The sequence below is a fragment of the Cryptotermes secundus genome, unplaced genomic scaffold (assembly GCF_002891405.2).
Source record: "Cryptotermes secundus unplaced genomic scaffold, Csec_1.0 scaffold1448, whole genome shotgun sequence".
Classification (NCBI taxonomy): domain Eukaryota; kingdom Metazoa; phylum Arthropoda; class Insecta; order Blattodea; family Kalotermitidae; genus Cryptotermes; species Cryptotermes secundus.
The window spans coordinates 675-17,338 of record NW_019723932.1 but is presented as its reverse complement, the minus strand read 5'-3'; the positions used below and the strand labels follow the sequence as shown (position 1 = coordinate 17,338).

The 16,664-nt window shown below is 37.5% G+C and overlaps 1 protein-coding gene and 1 long non-coding RNA gene across 2 annotated transcripts; one reads left to right on the top strand and one right to left on the bottom strand.

Annotated features, from left to right (window-relative positions):
- Positions 1-1,278: 1,278 nt before the first annotated feature.
- On the top strand, positions 1,279-15,824 carry LOC111862212 (dynactin subunit 1-like; the record flags this gene model as incomplete). Its single annotated transcript, XM_023847422.2, is given in 12 exon segments — positions 1,279-1,487; positions 3,210-3,364; positions 4,167-4,193; positions 4,317-4,373; positions 5,696-5,828; positions 7,379-7,495; positions 9,506-9,686; positions 10,486-10,690; positions 11,037-11,267; positions 12,238-12,397; positions 12,973-13,179; positions 15,651-15,824. Coding segments are annotated over 12 exon segments (1,842 nt in total), but the record flags the coding sequence as incomplete, so codon positions are not given.
- Positions 1,499-2,858, bottom strand: LOC111862211. The gene is made up of 3 exons (XR_002842392.2): positions 2,560-2,858; positions 2,287-2,385; positions 1,499-1,925 (listed from the first exon to the last, which is right to left on the bottom strand). It is a non-coding gene; the product is annotated as an uncharacterized LOC111862211 (long non-coding RNA).
- Positions 15,825-16,664: the final 840 nt, after the last annotated feature.

The following is a 16,664-nucleotide window of genomic DNA, read 5'->3' as shown; positions in this document are numbered from 1 at the left end:
TTGTCTTCTCGTCTGCTGTCCAGAAACATAAAAATTATAATATACAAAACTATAAATTTACCTGTGGTTCTGTACAGGCAATAAACTTGGTCTCTGACATTAATTAAAAATAGAATAATAAGAGTTATATCTGGTTTGGGTAGACTGGATTCATGCCGTGGATTGTTTAAAAAATTACAAATATTGCCACTTCAGTCCCAGTACATTTTCTCCTTCCTTTTTTTGTCGTTAAGAACAGAAATTATTTTATAGCTAATACTGATATTCATGATATCAACACATGTTATAATCACAATTTATATTTACCTTCTACAAATATATCAATAGTTCAAAAAGGAGTGCTTTTCTCGGGTAGCAAGATTTGTAACCACTTACCCTCAAACATTAAATTGCTATCCAAAGATATTAAAGAATTCAAATTTTTATTAAAAAGCTACCTCACTGAACGTGCTTTTTATAGTATTGATGAATGTTATAAATTGAGTTCTGAATGAACACTTTGTCTTGATTGTCTATCCTACGGATAATATAATTACACAGCTTAAGTATCTACTACAGCTGTATCAGTGTTTGTATTATTGTATAGGACTGCACTAATTTGTAGTGGTTCTTAATGTTTTCATTTGTCCTTGTATGGGTTAGAACTGTATATTTTATTATCTTATGTTCAAACATGGTTAAGAATGTATATTTTATTATTTTATGTTTAAACATGACAGATTCTGTATCCAATAGGTTGGTTTGACCTTATATGGATTGACAGAATGCAATAAATTAAAGTAAAGTAAAGTAAAGTAAGGGAGGAACATAGACCGAGGATGTTTGAAAACAGGGTGTTGAGAAGAATATTTGAACTGAAGAGGGATGAAGTGACAGGAGGTTTGAGAAAACTGCATAATGAGGAGCTTCATAACTTGTACTCTTCTCCAAGTATAATTAGAATGATCAAGTGAAGGAGGATGAAGTGGGTAGGGCATGTAGCACAAATGGTGAAGAAGAAGAAGAATGCATATAGGATATTGGTGGAAAAGCCAGAAGGAAAGAGACCATTGGGAAGACTAAGGCATAGGTGGGTCGACAATATTAAAATGCATCTTAGAGAGATAGGATGGGATAGTATGGATTGGATTGATCTGGCTCAGGATAGGAACCAGTGGAGGGCTCTTGTGAACACTATAATGAACCGTCAGGTTCCATAAAATGCTGGGAAATTCTTGAGTAGCTGCAAATTTGGCTTGTCCTCAAGAAGGTCTCGTCTCTATAGGTAAGTAAGTATTTCATTTACTAAGAACATGAAATTTGTTACAGATATGGCTGAAAAATCATTGCGTTTGAATCAGCGTGTTGAAGTGACTGGAAAAGATGTGCGTGGCATTGTTGCCTATGTTGGCAGCACTATGTTTGCAAGTGGAAAATGGATTGGTGTTATACTTGATGAACCAAAAGGAAAGAACAGTGGGACAGTGCAAGGAAAGTCATATTTTCAGGTAAATATTTATTCTTATTTATTTCACAGCCCTTTTCAACATATTTCTGTATATAGAAGGCTTTAGGCTTTCATGGTGATTTGGGCCATTGTTTTGCATTTCTTGGGTGAGTGTTACCAGGAAGGTTGGCTCAGATTGTAACACTTTTAACTTGTATTCAAAGGTTCCCATTTTGAATCTCGACCAGGACACCAACTATTGTGACAGATTTTTTATGCTGTTTTTTCAGTCTTCTCAGGCAAATGCTGGGTTGGTTCTGCTAAATTAGGTTGTGGACCAGCTCCTTCCACATCTTTTCCAATTCATCATTCATTATTCAGTCATTCAAAGCCATGCAGTTGGAGTTACTGACAGCATTGTTAAGTAAACCACAAATAAAATTGGATGTATGTTGTGGATTGGTTTGTCTTTGGTTTGGAGACTCAAATATTTGCCACCCTTAGGACAAAGAATGGAACCAATAACAGTATTTCCTTTTATTTACTGAACAGATGGATTTGTAAATTCAGTTCTTACCTAAAAACAAATAGCTGCTTCATCATTACAAAAAGTAATTGGTAAATGTTATTTAAGGAAGTGATTGCTTTTATTGTGAGAATTGTACAAAACCCATAAATACATTTTGTAGGCCAAATGCAGAGCTTCTTAATGTTAACGCAAGTGGTACTATTTTAACCCTTTCACTGCTAGTATAAGTAACTCTCAGTACCCTCTGTGCTGAATTATTTTTGAATAAATCTTTTATAAATAATTTAAGTGCAAAGTATGAAAATGTGTGATAAAATGTAACTAATCTTACCTCAGACAGGGAACAGGCAGCAGAAGTTGCAAAAATGTTGAATTATTCAGTTTGTTCACAAGGGAAAAGTCCACTCAATTCACTTCATGTAGGTGGCATCTTAAAGGAGATAGAAAAAATGTACAAATATAAATAAACAAAAAAGAAAATCAATGAATAAAGATAAACAATAAAATAAAATATTAATGCAGTAAATAGAGAATAATACACTCAAATATGACTCCAAGAGTCAACACTTTTTGACTTGACTGTACAAGGAAGAATGCTTTTAACCAAACTTGAGATGTCTGCTCGCACTGAAAACAAACAAGTGACTAATCACAACACCCCTCAACTTTCACGAATGGACCTGCCCATCCACTGCGCAGCTTTTCCTGGACTGTTACTTCTAAATACCAGAACTATACATAATTCACTATCCTAGAATCACTGTATTTATATCACAGTCTTATCACTATGTCACATGTTGACCAAAGCCCACAACTTTATTTAAAACTATTGTAGAAAGCACTGCGCACTATAGAAAGCCATTTTTACTAGCCCTGTGAAATACCTGCGTCATGTGACCATGGAGCGCGTGCCTCGCTCTGCATATGCAACCTTTTACATTTCTTAAGCTAGAGGGCAGAAGAATGCAGCCATGGAAATGAATGATGCTTCATTATATTCCCAATAGATGACTGTATGCACCCGCCATGTTTGAATGAGATTGGTGCAAAGAAACCTGAGATTTGAAACTCTGAACTCGCAGTATGGGTTTTGTCGATCACAGCAAGGATGCCATCACAGCAGTGTAAGGGTTAAGGAACTGAATCATTAGTTATTATTGAACTGTAGAAGAGCTCATAATTTGGAGCTTTTGGTATTCTTTAATAAAAGTGTAGAATGTCAGTTGCAGGAGGTATGTGTTGCTTTTGTTTTAGTGCAAAGAAAACCATGGGATGTTTGTGCGACAGTCCCAGCTGACCTTGCTAGATGCTTCTGGTACCCCTGTCAGTGATGCAGTGAGTCCAACTCCAGGTGCTTCGACTGCAACTACGCCTGATGATGGTGGAAAATCACGATCTAGATTAAGCAGGTGTGCAAACATTTATCTTTTAAATTTTTGATTTGTGACATATATATATATATTGTTGCGTTTTGCTTTGTTTCAGTTCAATGAACAAAGCAGTAGTTTGAAGGTTTCCAGAATTTTGAAGGTTTGCTCTGAGTTGATGAAATTGATGGTGAGAGAAATTCTCATCAGTTATTTGCTGGGAATTCTTAAAATGATAGCTTATTGTGTTACTATTATCATGCCAGTAGATGGAACATGGTGACAGAAACCAGTATATTGACTGATACTCAGTTGCATCGCAGTTCCCTCGATTACACACTAAGTAAAATGTTTTTTTCTCTGTTGTTCCTCTAATGAGAAGCAGTGATATTGTGACAGGATACTGTTACTAGCCCATTGAGAGGTTTAAAATGATCAATAAGCTCTGTAAAGGAATTGATGAAGGGTATCGAACCTCAGTATGCTAGATGAAAAGTATTCAAGTTCCAGTGCTACTCGGAACTTTTCAGTTATGGTAGTTGATTCTTCAAAGACTAAAATTTATCTAAATAACATTTAAGAATTCAGTTGCTGCCTCACAGAGAACTCACCATGTCTCCAATTCCGAGACCATTCAGTTAGTTCTTTTTAGGGATATAACCACTATCTGTTGTGAGAATCATATTAAACACATATATTGTGGGAAGAATTCAGAGTATTTTAAATGTTAAAACAGGTGGTACACATAGGAACCAGTGTGGTTTACAGAGTTGATGTGTTACATAACTTAATTATCTGCACAATTTTAATACATTGCTTCTCCGTCTGTGCATTCGTGGAACAGCATTCGTAAGAAGGCTGAGCCTACTACGTAAGTAAAAGCTGAAGAAGTCATAAATCAGTATATTGGCTTTATGGTCTGATCTTGGCGAATTATAAAAATGGAATATTATTTACATGCTGTTTATTCTCTTCATGCTGCAATACAAATTAGCGTGAGACGTAAGTCTTCTCCTGCCCATGGACCGAGAACTAAACAAGAAAAAATGAGGTATGGTGACTTGAAATTTAGTATTTTGGACATTTTACGCCTTAGTAGAAAGTGTAAAAATATTATTAATGAAACAGCACTCAACACTTTTTTATTATTTTATTTGAATAGAGTTGAATATAGTTATGAGCAGTGCTTTTTTCGCCTGGTACACTCTTCATACTGTCATACAGTTGGTGTGTTCTGGCAAACTTGTCAAAAGTCACACATCTGCTAATTGGTCATATGTTCTGACTTTATGCCAAAACCAAGCATTGGAGTACCAGAAAACAGATGTACTGGTAAGAGTAATAATTAAGCTTTATCTGAAAATATGGTTTTCCTTAATTTTTGTTAATGTTGTTCATAATTTCCCAAGTCAGAACTTTATATATGTAAGTGTGTTACATTTTATTTCATGTGGAATGATCACATGCCCACATGACTTTACAAACATACACATTTTGAACGTGCTCTGTTTTTACAATAGGAACTTCTGTCTTAGAGAAATAAGTACGGACTGGATTAATCTTGCTTAGGAGTGGAGAGCTCTTGTGAACATAAGACTGATCGTTTCGGTTCCTTAAAATGCTGTGAAATTCTTGTGTAGCTGAGCAACTGGTGGTGTCTCAAGCAGGACTTAGGTCCATGGAGTTAGTTTGTTAGCTAGTTTATGTGGCATCAAGTGGTAGAATCTTACGTAATTTTATACTCGAGATTTATATGTTAAGTGAAGAATGTTTCCTTACGTGGAAATGTATTTCGTTTCATTTCATTTATTCACCTTCCATAAATCCTGTCGGGAGTACATTCTCATGCAGATGTGGAGATTGTCCTAGTTACAGTCACAACTAAGAATTACAGTTGTCATCCAATAGCATACACATTTGTAATAAAATACTGATAAACATATACAATATAATAAATAAGTTATTTTTAGTAGTAAAAGTAATGGCAAACCTTATACAATTTGTACAGTTTTATACAAGTCTATTAATTAAAAATTCAGTAGTTAAAACACAATGTCGTTAATGAGTTTTGTATAACTATATAATAAATTGAAATAAAGAGTAGTATAGTATACAGTAATATAAAGATTGTGTATATCTAAAATAAGCATCTAAAAACCAGAACACAGACTGACAATCTTGTCTTTTAATTGTAAAGCAAAACGGCTACTCGTGTCTTAAAAAAATTTAAAACCAAAATATTCCTGTAAAGAATAAAAAGAATGTAAATATAAAAATTGTTTTAATTGTACCCCAAAACTCTTAGTGTCACTTGATATATCCTTAATATGTTGTGGTAGATTATTATAGATTGGTTATTATACTGGTTTTCAGCTCCAGATTGTCTCTAGTCAGCAGCCGTAGCCAAGGAGATTTTCTGGGTAAAGATGACCCTGGATATGGTATTGACATGTCCAGCCCTCAACAGACTTCTGAGCCAACTTCCAAGAGAGCTTCTTTCATTGAGGTACTTGTCTTTTTGCTGTCAGTCTGAAGTAGTTTGTGTAATAATTCTGACATGCACTCTGTAGGTGTGTGAAATGGAAGGTCTGTTGTTGATGTTGGCAGTAGAATTAATGGAAGGGTGATTATAATTTTTGTTTCTTGAAATAATTGCAAGTTACCTTTCGAGATTTTACATTTTCATGGCAGTGAAAATTTAGATTGTGGTCTTCTGAGTTATGACACCATGTAGTTTGGTAGAAGGTGCATGCATTTTGAAGGAACCGTTTGCCTCCATATTCCACCTTGATGATGAGGGCTGCATTTTCTTCCAAAATTTGGTTTCCCTCTTGCCAGATTGCAGTGTCATAACCTGGAAAACCTTAATATGAATTTCACTTTTACTAGAATTCATGAACTCATTGCAAGAATGTTAACTTCTGTCATCAGATATTATTAATATAATAAAGTGGGATGAAATAGGCTGGACATGTAGAGTGCATGGGGAGGGGAGAAGTGTATAACAGAATTATGACTGGATTGCCTGAGGGGAAGAGACCTGTTTGGCATCCTTGGTGTAGATGGGGCAATGATATTTAAATTTATGTTAAAGAAACAGGATGTGAGGGTGTGGACTGGATTCATCTGTCGTTGAATGAATGACTTTATGCTTGCCAGGAAGGATCCTGCTTTGTGAGGTTTATTAGAATTTTTGATTTCATAGACTGATTGGAGAAGTTCTACTTTTCTCAGAATTTATAGGTTTTACAACATTTGTGAGAATTTTATGTATTTCTGTTCAACACTTTTTAATTAGAGGTTTTTCCTTGGTAATTCTTTACGGGCTTATGTGAGTTGAGGCTAATGATAGGTGATTTATGTGGATTTGGTTCTCCCATTCTTGTTTTCTGAACTTCTGCACTTCTGAAGAGTACTGTCTTCTGTTATGTGGTCCATGTAGTCTGGCATAAGTTTACCAGAATTTCAGAGGAAGGTACTACCTCCATCTTCAGGGTCACAGAATGTACCAAGCAAATGAACAAACAAACATGTAAACAGTAGGTAGAGTGTCCTCCAAAATGTCAGTAAACTTCTACCAGTCTGTATGGCGTCACTGCCATGAGAACCACAAATCTCATATTGTTCACCGCTCTTCTCCACCTGTTTTCCATTATCCTGAGGTTCCCAGTTTGGTATTCATACTATATATTTGTGTTCTAGTCTGTCACCTGTTATGCTAAATAGTAAATTATTAATTTATAGTTGTTGCTAGCTGCACTGTGGTATAGTAATGCATTAGAAGGAAAGTAGGCATCATAAGTTCCTCCTAGAACTTCCTGCTTTTTCATTTGTTTGTGGTATTAAGTCAGATCATGCAGAAAGTTGAGCTTGTGTATCATATGAAGTGTATATGCATACAGAGTTAAGTGCTGATGTTGAAAATTTGGACGAATGTGGTGTATTTTGTATGTTGGTACCCGTTGCAGCATATGATCATGTCTTGTTGGATATCGTAACATACGTGATCTTAGACATCTTCTCTCCAATTCTTGCAGTCATTATTTTGTGTTTCAGAAATTCTCTACGGCCTCTAAACAGGGGTCTGCACCCTCTAAGCAGGTTCATGTAGTCTTGAAGCAGGCTTCGAAAAGATCACGAGTGTTGGCGGAAGCTAGCGTTGGGGAGGAACAAGTAAATGTGCTTTTTCTCTCTGCCAGTTTCCATGAATTAAAATTGTTTCCCTCTTTCTTTTGCTTAATTTCTTTCTCGTTGCTGATATGTCCCTTCTTCATGCCCGATTTACTATAACTTCCCTTTTTGTTCAGTATATGAACTGAATGTTCTAACCTGCATTCCTGAACTTGAATGCATAAGAAATATTTTTACCCCTTCATTTATTCTGTACACACTTGTTTCACACGTCATAGACCACGTCTTCTGATTTTATGATGTTCCTGAGTTATGTAAATGTTTTGTTCAGTTCCTGTCTTAAAAGATTTTCAGTTTAGACATTCCAGCTATAATTGGAAGATGTGGAAATTAAAAATGCTTGACAATCATTGTTGTCTGGAATGTGATACTTTGTGTTTTGATAGATAAGTACCGGTGTTTTAGAGGAGGAACTTGCTGTGCCTGTCATCATGTACTCGGAACATGTAGACAGCAACTTCCTCTGAAAGATTGGTGCATACATAGCAAACTGCATGGCATTGCATTTCAGAAGACAGTAATCTCTTAACCAGTGCCATGAGAACTTGGATCTCACATTAATAAATTATTATTAGGTTGTTTAACAAAGTTCTTTCAAATTTGTATGTTATGTGTTATCAATTGAGATGGGAAGGTGACTGTGGATGGTGAAGCAGTAAGGACTTGGAAGGAAGCAAACATGGACTGTTTCAAGGTACAATCCTGACATTTGCGTGGAGTGACTGAATAAAACCATGCAAATCAGCCAGGATAGGTGATAACCTAGTTGAGATCTGAACTGAGCACTTCCCAAATACAAGTCTATATCATTATGCTACACCAGCCTGCTTGGAAGATGTATTGAAGTGTAAAGAAGTTAATTAAGTCTCCAACAGAAGTTACTTTGGGACATGTGAACACAGTTACTACAATTGTGTATATTACTTACTGCCTTAGTTTGTATAACTTGTTCAGTAATGAACTAGTTTTCTTTTAAGAAATTAATTCATAAATAATATGACCTCATATAGTTTTCTTTTGGCTTTATGTTTTGGTAAAATTGGAGCAATGCTTGTTCTTCAGTTCTTTTCCTGTTTATGTGTGAAAATTTTCATTCAGTTTATTTATCTGAAATTTATTATTATATTACATGTAAAAAACTCTGATTGTTTCAGTGCGTTCTCCCTTATGTGTTAATACTTGTGGAAGAAAGCATGAACACGTAACAGTTGATGTTTTGTGACTTCAAGAGGGCATGCTTAGAACATGAAAGAAACATTTAATAACTTCTCTCAGATTATGTTTAGTCATGTTGATCAGAATTATTTGAAATGTTGAAACTGATGTAGTGTTTATATGTTGGTGTTGTAGCTGATGCCTGTAGGTTATAGTCTGTTCACATGATCTTTGCCTAACTCATCAATGATGAAAGACTTAGTTTCTGGTATAAGTAGTCTGTTGGATGGAAGGACAGTAGCTTGTAGAGGGAATCAATGGCTTAAAGTGGGTTCCCATTCTACAGAGCCTGTTAGCTTGCCCATGTTAGTAGGACTAGGCTGGGCCTCTCTGTCTTCATGTAGGTGGACAGAGTGTCTACTATGTGGGGCATATTACCTAAAGTAACCCTTCAGATCACTGTCTTTCGGAATATGACACCATGCAGTTCAGTGACTGGGTACCAGTGTTTTGGAGGAACCTGCTGTCGCCATGTTAAGAGTAGGCCACTACAAAACATTGTTACCTACAAAAGTGTACAGAAAACCATAATCTTAATATTCACCATCATGGGGGCCATGAACTTCACAAATTAATCCTTGTCACTTGAAGGAGGGGACTAGTCAGCCTGTGCTCTCTTTTTATGCAGGTAGTGGATAATTTCTGAAGGAAATGTCCGATGATGAAGCAAGAATAATGAGATGAGACAGTAAAATTTAAACATTTTGTAGTATTTTGCAAAGGGAAATTGTAATGTCGCATATCTTGAGTTTTCTAAAGAGAAATCTTGGTTTCCAGACAGGATTTGTGGAAACATTGAAGCCACAGTATATTCCTGGTCAGGCAATGATCTCTCCTGGTGCATCTTCTGGTTCTACCACAGTTGAAGAGAAGCTCAGCAATTTACAGAATCAGCAGGAAATTGAGAATCTAAAATCAGATGTGGCAGACTTGCAAGAGAAAATTGAGACATTGAAAGGTTTGCTTGTATTCTCTGAAACATCATTGGGAGTGTGTTGTTACAGAATAGTGATGTAGATCATATAGTTATCATTAGAAAGTTACTTGATTTAATTTGCAACATACAATTGGTTTGCCAGGAACACCATGCCAGAGATGTCCTTGAACACACAGGTTCCCCCCCATAAGTTTGCCTACTCAAGGTAAAATGTATTCTCATATATGTTTCAGACAGAGAATATTTTATTTGGATACAGATGTGTTTTAACCATATAGTCATATATAATATAAATAAAAGAGGATGTGTGTAGGCTTGTATGTTAATGCTCTAACTAAAAATGAAGGTACTTAAAGATAGGTATCTAAAGTGATTTATGGCATATCAAACATGGGACAGTCATTGAATATACTCAAGGACTGAGGGAGTCAGTGCAGTGCTAGCATAACACAGTCACCACAGTGTAATTAACTTTTTCCTGCCTTCTATGAGTATAATTTTCCCATACTGGTCCACTATCAGAAGCTTTCTGCCACCAACTTTAATGAATTTACACCAAATTATGATCATATGCTGAGTGTTCATTTTGTCATTTATATTTTTTTATATCTTTTCTAGTAGTTCAGGAATATGCACAAAGATGGCAGGAGTTTTATACTTGCCAATATTCAGGTGTCTTTTTCTCTCACTTGTCATGCTTGTGAGAATGAGGCTGGAAGTGAGAGGATTGAAAAAAGGGTTAAGTATTTGTATAAGCAATAATAAGAAGTTGGCATGAATTTTATTTTAGAACTTAACATGGAGTTTGGTTTTTTCATAGTGAAACGGTTGCAAGACAAAGAAAAATTGAAGGACTTTGACAAAATGAAATTACAACTGGAGCAACTTCTTGAATTCAAATCTCGCATAATGGAGTCACAGACTTCTCTTCAGAGAGAAGTGCAGCGTGCTAAGCAGGAAGCCAGGGAAGCAATTGAGGCTAGAGACACGCACGCTGAAGAGATGGCAGATTTNCCCCCCCAAAGGTGATAAAGTCACATGAGTGCCATGCCCAACTTATTGAATGGCGTGACAGTCAAAGAGAATGGCTTTAGAATGGTGTGTACACATTCTTTTTTTGCCCTTCTGTGTGTGTAAAGGTATTCTTTATGCACTTCATTACTACCATACCCTGAAGATGTGTAGGGGAGTGGAGGTAAGAAAGATGTCAGCTGATGTAGAACTGTTCAATAGATTTTGTAAAATGAAGTGTACAAAAAATGTATTTATTTTTAATGTTGAATTTCAAAATTGGCATGTGAATTATTTTTGGGAATGAATCAAATCTCTTCAAATATTGTGACTGTAAAATTCTTGACTAAATTAGTTAAGCATAATTTTTACATTAAAAGTGTCAATGTAACATTTATCATAGGCAGAGACATTGCAGTTGGAACTAGAAGCATCACGAGAAAAGATAGAAGAGTTGACGTTGGATTTGGAGATAATTAAAGCAGAGATGTCGGAAAGAGCCGGAGGGGGGACTGGTGAGTCCACCGTGTCAACGTACGAGATGAAACAACTAGAACAGCAGAATAACAGACTGCGGGATACTTTAGTGAGGTTAGAAATGATGTATTTAATTTATTACAGTAAGAATTAAACACTTTATCAGGTGAAACTTCAAGATTACATTGCTGATGTGTACTCGTATAATGTTGGACTGGTCACAGTGAAAGATGTAATTAATGAGAGAAAATCAAATTGAAGGAAATGCATTGTAATAAAGATGATGATGATCTTCCTCATCCTGACAAGCTTGTTACAATTTTGTGTGTTCTCAACATTGCATGCCCTACTGATCTTTTCTGCTTGGGTTGATGTGTTAAAATTGGTTTTGGGGATCTTGGAGCATCCATTTTATTCACATGGCTCCCTCAGTTTTCTTGGTAATATTTAATGTAGTCTGTTACTGGCTCTGCCTAGAGCAGACCAGTTTACAGATGCTATTGGTTTTATTGAGCTGGGATGATGTACAGAGCCCAGATAATAGGTTTTGAGCAGTGTGACACACTGGCATCAAAAAGCTTTACAATTAATTTCTTTTCTACTATGAAAGGTTAATTCTATCCAGTGTGACTGATGGAGTTTTTTTCTTCATTTTAATATTTTATCCTTAACATGTTTCGGTCTTATGGACCATCTTCAGAAGGATATCAATGCAATTAGAAACCACTATTACAATATGTTTTGTGAGTATTAATATATACATACAATGTTATCGTAATACAATGAGTACAAAATCTAATGTTTTTAACAACTACAGTGGCTTGTACTAATATGTTAAAATATTTATAAATTACAATTAGTAGGTTTAGAAAGATTTTGTTAAAATTTTTAAATCAAGTTGGTTTGTGTCCTTTTTATTTCTTCTCTTTGAAGGAAGCCAAGTGTCTACTGCCTTGTGGTTCTGTTGTTTGGAGAATAGGATTCTTAAGTGTCGTCCTGTGATGTTCGAGGCACCCTGTAATACATTGTTGTTGTGTTGTTTGTTAAACAAATCAAACTTAATTTCTTCCTATTGTTATTAAAGAATGAGAGACCTGTCTGCTCATGAGAAGCATGAGTTCCAGAAGCTCCAGAAGGATCTGGACCAGAAGAAGTCTGAGATCGCAGAGCTGGCTCGCACCAAAGAGAAACTAAGCTCAAGAGTGGAAGAAATGGAGCACCAAATTGCTGACTTGCAGGAGCAGGTACTTGGTTTGAAGTGTAATGTCTTCAGGATGTGACACTGTGTAGACATTTACCACTGAATGGAGTTTCGCAACGTTTGCTACTGGGGAGTTCTAAAAACATTTTTCAACATATTAAAATTTTGGCTAAAATCATGCAGCACTAATGAACACTTTATGTTAATACCTGTATGTGTTGCTGCACACATCTCTAAATTGTTAAATATTTATTTAAAGATGTAAAAGGATGCTGGAGAAAATTGCATAATGAGGAACTTCATAATTAGTACCCATCATATATTATTAGGATGATGAAATTGAGGATGGCATGTAGTACGTATGGGAGAGAAGTGCATTGATATTTGTGATGGAAAATTCTGAAAGGAATAGACCACTGGTAAGACCGTGGCATAGGTGATAATATTGAAATGGATATTAAGTAACTGGAATAGGAGAATGCAGTCTGGATTAATTTGGCTAAGGATAGGGACCGGTGGCAGTGTCTTGTGAACATGTGACTGAATCTTTCAGTGCCATAAATGAGTTTATTGACTAGCTGTGCAACTATTGGCTTCTCAAGAAGGAATGCTGTACAGGTTGATGCAGCATTGGGAGCAGAGGAAATGGTTCAGCAGCTGGCAGATTCCAAGCTGACCCTTGAAGAACGTGTGAAGGATTTGGAGGAAGCAGTAGCAGATTTAGAGGCATTGCAAGACATGAACGAGCAGCTGCAAGAAGGTAGCCGAGAACTGGAAGTGGAACTTAGGGAAGAAGTGGATCTTGCTCATTTTGCTACTAGAGAGGTATGATTCCGATGGAACAGAGACAGCGTGTCCTTTGGTTAGTGAGGAGACACTATTGATATGTTGGCTATGCTACTGCAGTGCTTCCACAAGCAGCATGCTAAAATGCAGCTTGGCGTTTCATGGCACACCAGATTACAAATTACTATAAAGTTATGTGTGTGTGCATTTTTTCGTGTTCATATTGTCAGTTACGCTTTGTAATGATTTTCACTTATATAATGTTTGTAGTCTCTCTTAGAGATCATAGAGAAACTTAGCAGATTGACATGTTAGGAATGAGTAATAAGTGACATGAAATATGATATAAACATCAAATTGGCTTTTTGGAAAAGTACTGCATATATCAGATTCAAAGGAATAAGAAATATATTGAGGTCAGAACAGTTTAACAAGGAAATACAGCACAGACTGGGCACAAAACAGTGAAAGAACAGGACTTAACGAGGTCTCTTTTTGTCAACATAATTTATGAACTGTTATTAAATACAAAGTGGTTCAAATATGACCGGGATAGTTTTTTTTTGACAAACACTTACTTGCACATGTCAGTCTTCGATGTACTCCCCTCCGGAGTCAACACATTTTTTCCAACGTTCTGGAAGCATCCTGATGCCCTTTTCAAAAAAGGCTTGTGGTTGGCGGCATAACCACTCTCAAACAGTCTGGGTGATGGCATTGTTGTCCACAAACTGCATGCCTTGCAAGTCTGATTTGAGACTTCTGAACAGGTAGAAATCACTTGGGGCCAAATTGGGACTGTATGGCGGATGTGTCAGAAGGTTCCACTTCAATTTCCGAAGGGTTTCCATTGTTGTTTTGGCTGTATGGGGGCGTGCATTGTCTTGAGGGAAGGCTACCCGCTTTCCACCTGTCTTCTGCTTGGATCAGAACTTTTCCTTCATGTCTGTTGCCAGTAGGTGTGAGTAATAAGCTGCATTCACTGTTCTGGCATCTGTCAGAAAGTCTACCCGGATAATCCCCTGCCAGTCCCAGAAGAACGTTGCCATCACTTTTCCTGCCGAACGGCTCCTCCACGCTCTCTTGGGTTTGAGAGAACTGGTATGCCGCCACTCGCGTGATGACTGCTGGGACTCAGGAATGAAGTAGTGCACCCACGTTTCATCGGTGGTCACTATAGACTTAAAAAATGCATCACCTTCGTCTTCAAACTGCTGTAGGAGATGACTGGCAGCTTGCATGCGCACCATTTTGTTCAAGTCCGTCAAAGTGCATGGTACCCACCGTGCATTCACCTTGCGATAGTGTAGGTGGTATTTCAAAATGTATTCTACACTACCAACACAGATGGACAGTGTTGCTCCAAGTTCCTTGATAGTGATGCGCCTATTCTCAGGAATAAGCGTGTCTGCATGATCAATGTTTGGCTCGGTGACGGATGTTCGTGGTTCATTCTCCACATGCTCTCTGCCCTCTTTGAAGCACTTACACCACACAAACACAGGTCCATGAGACACTCTTCCCCATACTGTTGTTGGAGTCTGTGGTGAATTTCAGCGGACGGGAGGTTTTCTCCAACAAGGAATTTGATCACAATGCATTGTTCCATGCTCAGCGCTACCTTCTTTTCGCTCATCACTCTAGCAACTCCCAGACAGGACTGAACAGGTTGTAACCCGAACAGAAGGGAGGGTGGAGGTTGTGGCCTCACTCTCTCAAGGTCTCACAGCTGCTGCGCAGTGCAGCTTGTTCACACACAAATCAGTCCTGGTCATATTTGAACCACCTTGTATATACAAGCATACAGAGTTATGTCTTTTGTCCAGAATACATAATTGGAATTATTACATTTAGTCATTTTAATGTTTTCTTTCATATTGAATTGCTTTGCAGAATCGTCACACTCTTCTTCTTCCTTTGCCAGTTTCACGTCTGTGCGGGTCAAGCAGCAACCGGGCCTCTGCATATCTCTCTCCCTTCCCAAGGCTCCTTTTCTGCAGTTTCTTCCTGTATTCCTACCTTCATTATCATATCTTTCCTGATCTTTTTTTTGCATCTTGTTCTTGGTCTTCTGTTGGGGCATTTGCCTTTTACTTGCATGTTTGAAACATTCTCACATATTTTATTATTCATTCTTTAAACATGTTCATGCCATCATTTTCTGTTATTTATTAATTTATCATTCATTATGTTTAAATTCTATCCAATTTTTTTATTTCTTATTTCCTTTTTCCCCCCCTTCTCCAGCTATACTTAAAAGCCCCATCTGAGCTGTTCTCAGTTTGTTAANTGGTGGGGGGGTTCTCCTTTGCGCAACATGTCACAATATGTTTTGGTCCATGTCTGTGTTTTTGCTTTGTACATTAATATGGGCACTAACTAATGTCTTCTTTCATCTTTGGCATTTCCTGTTTCATAAGTTTATCTGTACTGATTGGTGAAACTTTCCAGAATGTGCTTCTAAAATGTACTGCTTTGTCCTGAAAGGGTTACCCAACTATTAATTGCAGGCACAGCGCGAGAAGGAAGCGGCTTTAGAAACACTGGCAGATCGAGAGATGACTATTGCCAAGTTCCGGGAACTGGTGCAACGCATGCAGGAGCAGAGTCAGGAGCTGCAGCATCAGTTGGAGAGGGAGTCCAGCAAACCTGTCTCTGCCTTGCCAGAGATCCTCGATTTCAAGGTTCAGCTTTTGCTATTTTGTATAGAGAAATTGACATCATCTGTTTTTGGCAGTAGTGATACCTGGTAGTCATCATGTAATATTAGTTATTTGCTCCTTGGATCTACAGCCTTCTGAGAACCTTGATGTCCTTTATTCCGTTATATTTGCCCTTTGTCCTCAATCTGGGTTTACCTCATGGCCATAGTGTGGGTGGAAGGATAAGGTAAATTGAAAAAATCCACATCATAGGGACTTGAACCTGTGACCTTCTGGCTTGTATTATGGTGCCTCAACCAACTATGCTACCACCCTGGGTGATAGATGAATGTGGAGTGTTTGGTGGAATGAGAATTAGCAAGGAAAACCAAAGTACTAGAAGGAAACCTGCTGCAGGGCCACTTTGTCCACCATGAATCCCGCATGACTTGACCTGGAATCGAACCTAGGTCTCCATATTGGGAAGCTGGCGACTAATCACCTGAGCTGTGGCATGGCCCTGGCAACATTAACTTGCTGTCATAAATTTCTTTCAGTTTCTGCAGTTGAGTTCCGATAAAATATCTTCAAATTGGCCATTACCACCTCCATCTCTTTCCTTACCTACTTACCATTTGTGTTCAGTTCCCTTCCATTAGGTAAACACTGATGTTATGTAACTTAAAAAAGTATTACCCTCTTGTTTCCTCCNGCACCTGCACGACTAGTCACATTGCTGTCGGCAGCCAATTCGTGCCATGGGCCACAATTTCCTTGGGTCGTAGATTTCTTGAAGATATGGCGTTTGCTCCATGCCACTGTTGCGCGGCATGACACCTTCCTGTGGACGACGGCCAACTTCATCTGGGGTCCACGACTTCT